The sequence below is a fragment of the Danio aesculapii genome, chromosome 19 (genome assembly GCF_903798145.1).
Source record: "Danio aesculapii chromosome 19, fDanAes4.1, whole genome shotgun sequence".
Lineage (NCBI taxonomy): Eukaryota > Metazoa > Chordata > Actinopteri > Cypriniformes > Danionidae > Danio > Danio aesculapii.
The window spans coordinates 18,817,967-18,827,671 of record NC_079453.1 but is presented as its reverse complement, the minus strand read 5'-3'; the positions used below and the strand labels follow the sequence as shown (position 1 = coordinate 18,827,671).

Below are 9,705 nucleotides of genomic sequence, written 5' to 3'. Positions count from 1 at the left end.
GTCATTAAAAATCCCAGGATGTCGTTCGAAAAAGAGTAGGGGTTTAACCCCAGCATCCTGGCCAAATCTGCCCACTGGCCTCTGTCCATCATGGCCTCCTATTCATCCCCATATCATAATTGGCTTCTTCACTCGGTCTCCACTCCACCTATGTGTGGTGTGCGGTCTGGCGCAATATGGCTGTCGTCACTTTATCCAGGTGGAAGCTGTACTGTGATGGTGGATAAGGAGATCCCCCCCCCCCCCATTGTGTAAAGCGCTTTGAGTGTCTAGAAAAGCGTTATATAAATGTAAGGAATTATCTTTATTATTATTATTATTATTAATATTATTATTACTAAAGCTGAAAACCTGTAAACATTGACTTCCTTATTAGGAAAAACTAATGGAAATTCTTTAAAATATCTTTTGTGTTTAACAGAAGAAGAAAAAAACTCAAAGGTCTGAAACTTGGGAAATAAAATGTGAGTAAATGATGACAGAATTTTTTATTGTTTACTTAGTCACATAATTTCAAACCAATAACAAAAAAGGAACTGAAACTGTTCAGTTTTTAAAATTCTTTCAAATATATTTTTCGTTGTTCAGTTTAGGTTGGTGTCATTTTAAAGGACTGACATAATAGCAGCAGATTGACAACAGAATTGACACTTTTGAGTAAAATATCCCTTTAACTTCTGTATCTTTGGCATTCAACAGAGCAGTGCTGACTCAAATTTATGAGGATAAAAATTCCTTTACTAAGGGTTAAGAATAACTTAACGCTGGGGTTAAGCAAAGTGAGAAAATCTTACATTGATTTTATCGACGGCCTAAAGCGATGTCCTCCTCTCTCCAATCCCTCGTCTTCCTCGCTGTCGCTACCTCCTCCAGAGCTGCTAGCCGTGTGGTCAGAGTCCAGAGCGCTTTCCGCAGTCCGGAGGATCTCGCTACAGCTGCGGGCGAGCCTGCTCAGCTCAGTCGACTTTCTGGAAACAGTACTTGGCCTCCTGGTGCAGCTCAACCCCGGTCTCCTGTATAGGCCACTCAGCTGCTGTGTCACATGCCTCTCCACTTGCTTCACCTGTACGGCCTGCAGGCGCCTCCAGAGGTGGTCAGTACGACCCTCTAGCTCTGCCTGCCTGCGTTCGGCTTCACCCCTCACCGCCTCTATGTGCTCCGTGCTGGGCCCCTCAGTTCTCTCTGCATCAATGCCCACACCTGCACTGCCACACGTCTGTGGTTCTGGCTCTGTCCCATTAGGAGGCCCACTCTCGGAATAAGAGGATCTGATGGAGTGGGCGGACAGGGTCTTTTTTACGCAATCACGTAGGTCATACTCGGGTTTAGGGGCCTGGAGGGAGAGTTGTGGTGGGAGGCTATCGTGAGGGGCACCGTTTCCGCTGACCCCGTTGTTATGGTTGGCAGAGCTGGCAAGAAAGGAGCGTACCCTATACAGTCTGACGCGCCCCTTCGCTGTCCTGCATGTGGGCAGCTTGGTATTTTCTTCGGGCACGCACGATGCTAAAGTCATTTTCTGAGCTCCAGCCGTGTTCTCGCATTGGATGCGACGTAAGGACGTACGCCTGACAGTCTCGGCAGTGCTCGGTGAGCTCTTCACGGGAGCTTCGCCGTTGGAACCAACGCCGGCAGCGGCGTCCGAGCTGCCGCAATACGTTCCCGAGAAACACACCCTCTTGGAGGTTCGGTTGAAACTGCATCCCCGACGCTTGATGACCGCGGGCTCGGAGTTCCCGTGACCACACCTTGCAGCGACTGTCATCATCGCGCGCTCGGTCTCGGTGTGCGCCGCGTATCCTCGTCGGACTCTTGCTGTGCGCACCGGCGGCAGTCTCGCACTCGCTCTGCGTTCGTCCCTCCGTGTGGTCGCGCTCATGAAACACCGCAAACCAGCTCCGTTGTGATCAATATTAATGCTGTTATCCTCGCTCGCACCAGCGCTTTGTCTACAAAAACGCCCGCGTCCTCCGTCGTATTCCCTTGAATCCGCGCATTCGTCTCCCTCCCGTGTGATATAAGCAGCGCCGTTGGTGAAAAATCCCTCTTCGTTCATTTTCTTGCCCAGATCCGCATCGACGGAGGTGGCACAGTCCCATTCGCGGAACGCCTGGGCCTCGGCTACGCTGCTCTCCCGGTCTGAGCTCTGCACTGGGGCAGCGCTGGTGGCTGTAGCCGCAGCGGCCGAGCTTCCGTCACCACTGACGGTCTCACCGCAGCCTCCTCCCCCGCAGCAGCGGCTGGCGCTATGCGGACACCCGGCCCCACAACTCTCCACTCCAGGCCCGATTGCACTAATGCTCATTTTATTCCGATTGCAGTAATAATACATCGCTGTGTCGTTGGCATGGCCGGGTGTAAAGCGAAGACGTACGACGAAGCTCCGTTAGCGTATATTTTTCCCTTTTCGAAAGCAAGACGGGCTTCTCTTTTTCACCCGTCTTGCCTTTCGCTGCACTGTTGGCTGTCTCTAACACTCCCTATTCGCACTGAGCATGCGCCATTCACTAGCCCAACCTTCAGTAGAGAATTAGGGGTATTTCAAAAACTAGTTCACTTCACACCTTTTACAGTCTATGGTTCACGTTTTGTCGGTTTATTGAATGTTGTTGTGAAAAAATAAATTTCTAAAAGTAAAAATATCAACCTTTGAAACTGTTCAGTGATTATCAAGTGTTTAAAAAGATGACACAGCACCCGTCATGCACGAGGTTTACTGAATGAATAGGTTGAAAATGCGATATGCAGCTGTTCAAGCGCAGCTTTCAAAACTGCAGCTAAACTTTATTTAATCCGTATGTGTAATTGCAAGCATATACACGCCCGCGCACGGATTAAATGTACACTTGTGTATCAAATACAAATGAACGTTTTAATTGACTAATTAATCAATAGTATTTAATTTCGGACGTATGACTGTAGTTCTGGTACACAGCATACACTTTGTACTGTGTAGCATGCTGTGTAGTAGTATCAAGTATGCAGTAGAGGTGCCGTTGGCGCCTTTTTCGGTCTAACCGCTAGAGGAGCTGTGGAGTCTTCAGTTCTTCTGGGTAGCGGAGGCTATTAGCATGAAACAATGGCCGCACAAACGCAAGGATCGGCTGCAGCGGGACTTACGACTAGTCAAGTCAGTTGTAGCACCCCAATAAGCCGAAAAATGGACGGTGGACCATGCTGTAAATACTGGGAGAACCCGGAAATAATGTCTCAGATGGAAACGGTTCGCAGTTGGATCGGGAAGCATTATAAAAAGGTCAGAGAGCTAGCAAGAGGAACCCATATATGATGTGGTTACCTGAGGTTTTCTTTTGTTTATTTGTCACTTTCTGTCCTCCGTTAACGTATTAGGCTGCAAAATATCATTTTACGTGGCTGTATTTTGTCTGTGTGAGCAAAATAATAAAGAAATGAACAGTTTCCTTGACAGAGTACGGTCTCAACGCAATTGACAGGACAGAAGTGACTTTATCAATCCAGTGTTTATGTTGGCAATAAAGTTCTGTTTAACGTTGTATCAGACGCCACAAGTTCACCCTTTGATTCAGTAAAAAATATTTGTGATTCTCCAAAACGCTATGCATTTAAATGACGACGGTGGTGATAGTGATGCTAGCACTATGCTAGCAACTTTAGGTCTGCAAAAACTAATTTGTGGTCAGAGGTGTTTGTTTACACGACCTCATTGACACACCCCCTCACAGTGCCATGTCATACCTGTTCACTATCCACAGTGTAGGGAACACAATTCATTAAATGTATTTCTCTGTGTATACGACTCTAGTGAAAGCGCTTTAACACTTGTGCCTCTGTGAAAATTGTTCAGTTGCAGTTCTGTTTCCAGTTGTGCATTTTCATAAATATTATTTTGTTGTTGTTTTTTTCCCCTCCAAGAATGTACAGACTGATGCTCCCTCGTGCAAGTCTCTAACTGGTCTGGTAATCCAACTTCTGCAGTTTCAGGAAGATTCCTTTGGTCGGCGAGCAAATAAGCCAACCTTTACAAAACTTCCTGTAAGTCGTTATTTTACCTCTTCTTTTTCTAACAAGTTTGGATAAATATGCACATTTATCCAACGAGTCAATATAGTAATATAGTTAGCACAACAGATTGCTGAATAAGAAATTAGCATGGATTTGTTTTCAACTTTGTTTCTTTGTCTTTATAGGCCAAGTGTTTTCAGGACCTGAGGCCAGGAGGGGCTCTCTGCCACATACTGGGATCAGTGTACAAGTTTAAGAATGAACAGGGCTGGTTAGTATTATTTCAGAATGGTACTATTGGATGATATAATGGTAGAAATGTGTGGTGATTCTGACAAACCAGCTACTTAGAGTGCATTGATTCATTAGGCCTTTTTCAGTAGGGAGGTTCAACTAATTCAGAGTTTAAACTTGAACTCTGTGTTTACTTACCGAGAGATTAAAAACTCAAAGTTTTCGCTTCCAGAACAGCTCATCTGAGTTAGGTTAATCAAGTCTAACTAATTCAGAGTTAAGCTGTGGTCACACTGGACTTTTTTTTCCCCATAGACTTCCATTCATACGCACATGAACGTGTCAGACCAGAAACGCAAGCTTGAGCTGTTTTGCAGTTCGCTGCATTGCAAAGTTCAAGCTTGGTGAACTTTGACCTGCGAAATCACATCACTTGACTGCGTGAGACCAATTGAGGATCAAAATATGGACCAAATCCTCGCTTTTTTTTTTTTAAATGTCTAATCATCTTGCTTAATCCCACCATTTTCGCAGCGCCGCATTACATAATTTCACAAGCTCAAACTCTGTGTGACCACAGCTTTAAACGTGCACATCATGATTATAAAAGGCATTATCAATGGATCACAGATATTACGAGTCACCATGGCAACATCAGCATTTTTTTTCTCCAGCTGAACTTGATACGCTCATGCAAAGTTATAGCAAATATGACCATATATTAAAAAAAAAAAAGGCAACACCACTGCATCAGCGAAACAGACGGTTAGCGTGGGAAAACTTAGCTGCTCAAGTTAATGCGCAAGTTTACATTTAAAATATTTAAACTATTTAAATATTTAGATATAAAAAAATAAGTAATGTAATGTGTGACGTTTATAGACTTTTCACTTGAAAAAGTGGGGAATAGGCCGTAATTTTGAAGTTATTTTAGATGTAATTGCATTATATTACATAAAATAGGCTACTGCAAAGTTTCTACATCAAAGCTGGCAAAACAAGAATGCAGAATAGCTTAATGTTCAGTGGAACTATTTAATTTAAGGTTCCCACTTTTACACACGTTGATCAGTTTAAGATACAATTTCTAAAAGTTACGTTTTAGTAGATTTAAAAGTGCACTTGTGTGTCTGCCTTTATTATTGATCAAGTGGTAGAGGTTGATATGAAAAATTGTTTATGATTTTTATCCCATGATCCCATAAATCTAGTTACAGTACATGTCCCTGTTGAAAGTCAGTGAATTTAAGCTAATTATTTATTTTTTGCAGTAATATCAAAGGTAAAACCTAAAATTATGGTATTGAATCTAATTGTAATTTTCCCAAAAAAGGACAAGCCATTCTCGTAACTTTGTTCTTTGTGTGACTGTAATGTAGGCAAGGAATGACTAAGGCTAAGGTGAGAAATGTCACTTTGTCTTTGAAAAAAGGAGAGGAGACCGACAGAAAGAGTTTAAAGAATAAAACCTGCTGAAAAAGCATGTATACACAAGTATTTATGTGTATAAAGCATCTGTTTTGTGAGAAGTGCTTTTAATATGATATGTAAATGACCCGTACAGCTTAACTTTGACATTTCCTAGAGCGAGAATGATGTCGACTGAAACTTTCTGTCGTACACCACACCCACCATAAGAGTACCCTTCAGTGAAAATGCAAGCCTGATAAAGGTGACCCTTACCGACCCGTACTGTACCAGTCAGTGGAAACGAGCTGTTACTCAGCAGTTCTCTCACTCTCGATCACACGCACAAAGCATGATGCCCTCTGGAATACACAAGTGCAAAATAACCATACTTTGAGATGCCTGTTAAATGACAAAGATTTCAACTGAAATGTAGAAGAAGTTAGAAGCTAGTCTTCATACAGGGTGTCTGCGGGATCTTAAAAAGTATTAAAAGTATTAAGAGAAGTTTAAGGCCTTTAAAAATTATTAAAAGGTCTTAATTGCTATTTTGCAAGGCATTCAATGTTATTTAATTGTTGATTATGCATTGTATGGCTGTATGCTAAAGTTTGCCTGGGTTTCCAGTTAAAAACCTAAAGTGGCTATAAGGTCTTAAAATCTATGTAGAGTCTTAAGAAAGGTTTTAAAATGTATTGAATTTCACTCTCTGATTTCTGTATGTACCCTGTCATAACTGCTCTTGAGTTATGTGTTGGGGATGAAATATTGAAATATGTGCGATGCATAAACTTGCATTAACCAGTAATCCAGCCGAATAACTTGTCTCATTACAGATGTAAATGTGTCTAATGCTTCATTGAAGGAGCAGTCTATTAATATTGATATTATATCACTAGAAAACATTGTGATCAGTTCACACTTGCATCTAAAATTAAAATTAAACCCCCAAAATTAAATAAAAACAGATCTGAGCAAAACAACGGATTTTTTTTGCAGTTGTTATTTTGGTTTTCAGTGTGACAATCTTTCATGAATTATTCAGATTATGCAGTGTTGAACGGTTGTGCTGTTCTTGATATGTTTGTGTAAATTGTGTTAAATTGCCGTGCATGATTCTTTGAACCAATTTCAAAATGCAGCATTTAAAGTGCTCAGCATATATAAGTACCCCCCTCACAAATCTATCTTTCAAATTCATATTTTTGATAGGAAGATATACAGTACTATATATTTGTGCATATACATTAGATTAGTCAGTACTGAAGCCAAATCTGGAGCTTATCTAACAAAATAACTTATGATAACGGTACAAAAGCTAGTACAACCAAATTTATATCTTATAGAAAAATATTAAATACAAATTTTAAAAAAGAGGAAAAATCAAATGCAGCAAAACAAAAAAAATTTGCTGAAATTTTGTAGGTTGTATTTTATTTTATTTTTTTGCAATATTTTGCTTGGATTTTATTGTATTCTCTTTCAATTTGTAAATATATTTGATGACTAACATAATATTTTTTCATAAACCTGTTTTGTTTAAATGCACCAACATACATGACCTATATTCACTGAGAAATGGATAAAAATGTTCATTTTCAAAATGGGGTGTACTCAATTATGCTGAGCATTTATTTGAAATGTTATATTTTTGTAACGATATCTTTGCTCTCGCCTTTGATTTAAATTAATGCATCCTAAAAAAAGAATCAAAAATCTTACTGAACAACAGATATTTAAACAGAAGTGTGTGTGTGTGTATATGTGAAAGATTTTCATTTGACAAAGATATTAATGTTACTTATACTGTGATGCAATATTTTGGTCACCACACTAGCTTTCACTAACAGTAAATTTAAGTTTTCAATAAAGATGATGTCACTTTTATCTTGTATGCTGTGTGTGTGTGTGTGTGTTTTTTTAAAGGAGGCGCTTTGATCTTCAGAATCCATCCAGACTGGATCGCAATGTAGAGATGCTGGGCTGTGTCGAGAAAACGCTGATGCAGGTATTTGTGTTTGGATCTTTAGCAAAGACAAACATCATGAGCAAATCTGTGTGCAGTGCAGTATCTGACATTTGTCTTCTGTGTTTGTGTTAGAATAACTTATTAAGCAGACCTGTGGTGTACCTTTCCCCTGATCTGGAACAAAAGCAAACTATTAAACTTAAAGACATCATCGTGCGACACAATGTAAGTAAAAAAAGAACAAATATTGACTAGACAATAGTGATGTGTATTTAGAGGTATTTTATATTAAGTTACCTGTACTAGTTGAAGGAGTTGTAATATTTAGCCGCAGGTGTATCATTGTTTTAATATTAGATTTTAATTATTACCAAAAATCAAAGTTCAAATATCCCCTGAAAGTCTTATTGTTTGCTAGTCAAAAAAAAAGTGTGCCAAGAAAATATACTCCACACCATTACAACATCACCACCAGCCTGAACCATTGATACAGGGCAGGATGGACCCATGCTTTCATGTTGTTGATGCCAAATTCTGACTCTACCATCTGAATGTTGCAGCAGAAATCAAGACTCATTAGACCAGGCAACACTTTTACAATCTTCTATTTTCCAATTTTGGTGAGCCTGTGCGGATTGTATCCGCAGTTTCCTGTTCTTAGCTGACAGGAGTGGCACCCGGTGTGATCTTCTGCTGCTGTAGCCCGTCTGCCTTAAGGTTCGACGTGTGGTGCATTCAGAGATGCTCTTCTCCATACCTCGGTTGTAACAAGTGGTTATTTGATTTGCTGTTACCCTTCTATCAACTCGAACCAGTCTGGCTGTTCTTTTCTTACCTCTGGCATCAACAAGGCTTTTGCGCCCACAGAACTGCCGCTCAATGGATATTTTCACTTTTTCGGACCATTCTCTGTAAACCCTAGGGAGGGTTGTGTTTGAAAATCTCAGTAGATCAGCAGTTTTGGAAATACTCAGACCGTCCCGTCTGGCACCTAGAACCATGCCACGTTCAAAGTCACTTAAATCACTATGTCAGCTTGCCCAAATGCATTGAGTTGCTGCCCTGTGATTGCCTGATTAGAATTTTGCGTTAACAAGCAGTTGGACAGGTGTACCTAATAAAGTGGCCGATGAATGTACATATAAATAAAATGACTTTTTCTCTTAGACAAAGTATGAAAACATTTTATAAGAATTGTTCGAAATGGTTATTATGTGCAGGAAAATGGATGGAGTATATACTATGCTTTTTTTCCCCATTTATACAGTTGAAGTCAGAATTATTAGCCCCCTTTGATTTAAAAAAATTTTTTTATTCTTTTTTTCACAAATGATGTTCAACAGAATAAGGACATTTTCACTGTATTTCTGATAAAAAAATTTTCTTCTGGAGAAAATTTGTTTTATTTCGGCTAGAATAAATGCAGTTTTTAATTTTTTTTATAAACCATTTTAAGGTCAAAATTATTAGCCCCTTTAAGCTATTTATTTTTTCGATAGTCTACAGAAAAAAACATCATTATACAATAACTTGCCTAATTACCCTAATCTGTCAAGTTAACCTAATTAACCTAGTTAAGCGTTTAAATGTCACTTTAAGCTGTATAGAAATGTCTTGAAAAATATCTAGTAAAATATTATTTACTGTCATCATGGCAACGATAAAATAAATCAGTTATTAAAAATGTTATTAAAACTGTTATGTTTAGAAATGTGTTGAAAAAAATCTTCTCTCCATTAAACAGAAATTGGGGAAAAAAATAAACAGGGAGGCTAATAATTCAGGGGGCTAATAATTCTGATTTCAACTGTATATATCAAGTTTTTGAATGGAACATTATGGATTTAAAACTCCTATACCATACAGACTTAATCTAACTTATTTTTCTAGTTGTCTTCATATATCTCTAAAAAGGTATGTTAAAATGGATAAAAAAAAAAAAAAAAAAAAAAAAAATATATATATATATATATATATATATATATATATTACCAGTGCTTAATTGGAAAAGATAAAAGAATGAAATGCATTAAGAAAAAAAAAACCTTATCTCTATGTATTCCTCCTATGAAATATTATAATTAGTAACTAGAATTAATTGAAAACTAATTTTT

General features: G+C 39.1%; 2 protein-coding genes across 4 annotated transcripts in view; one reads left to right on the top strand and one right to left on the bottom strand.

The window, feature by feature from the left end:
- The window catches only part of LOC130246904 (KAT8 regulatory NSL complex subunit 1), an 18,143-nt gene extending 15,670 nt beyond the window's left edge, over positions 1 to 2,473 (bottom strand). The window contains exon 1 of the mRNA XM_056480070.1: positions 795 to 2,473. Within this exon, the coding sequence (XP_056336045.1) occupies positions 795 to 2,329 (1,535 nt within the window). The 5' untranslated portion in view covers positions 2,330 to 2,473. The remainder of the gene's footprint in view (positions 1 to 794) is intronic.
- A 550-nt stretch (positions 2,474 to 3,023) lies between these two features.
- The window catches only part of smarcc1b (SWI/SNF related, matrix associated, actin dependent regulator of chromatin, subfamily c, member 1b), a 37,800-nt gene continuing 31,118 nt past the window's right edge, over positions 3,024 to 9,705 (top strand). For 2 of the 3 annotated variants that reach the window (XM_056480072.1, XM_056480071.1), the window contains exons 1-5: positions 3,024 to 3,253; positions 3,892 to 4,011; positions 4,167 to 4,252; positions 7,549 to 7,630; positions 7,724 to 7,816. In XM_056480072.1, the coding sequence (XP_056336047.1) occupies positions 3,077 to 3,253; positions 3,892 to 4,011; positions 4,167 to 4,252; positions 7,549 to 7,630; positions 7,724 to 7,816 (558 nt within the window). In that variant the 5' untranslated portion in view covers positions 3,024 to 3,076. The remainder of the gene's footprint in view (positions 3,254 to 3,891; positions 4,012 to 4,166; positions 4,253 to 7,548; positions 7,631 to 7,723; positions 7,817 to 9,705) is intronic. The other variant, XM_056480073.1, reaches the window with a different exon arrangement.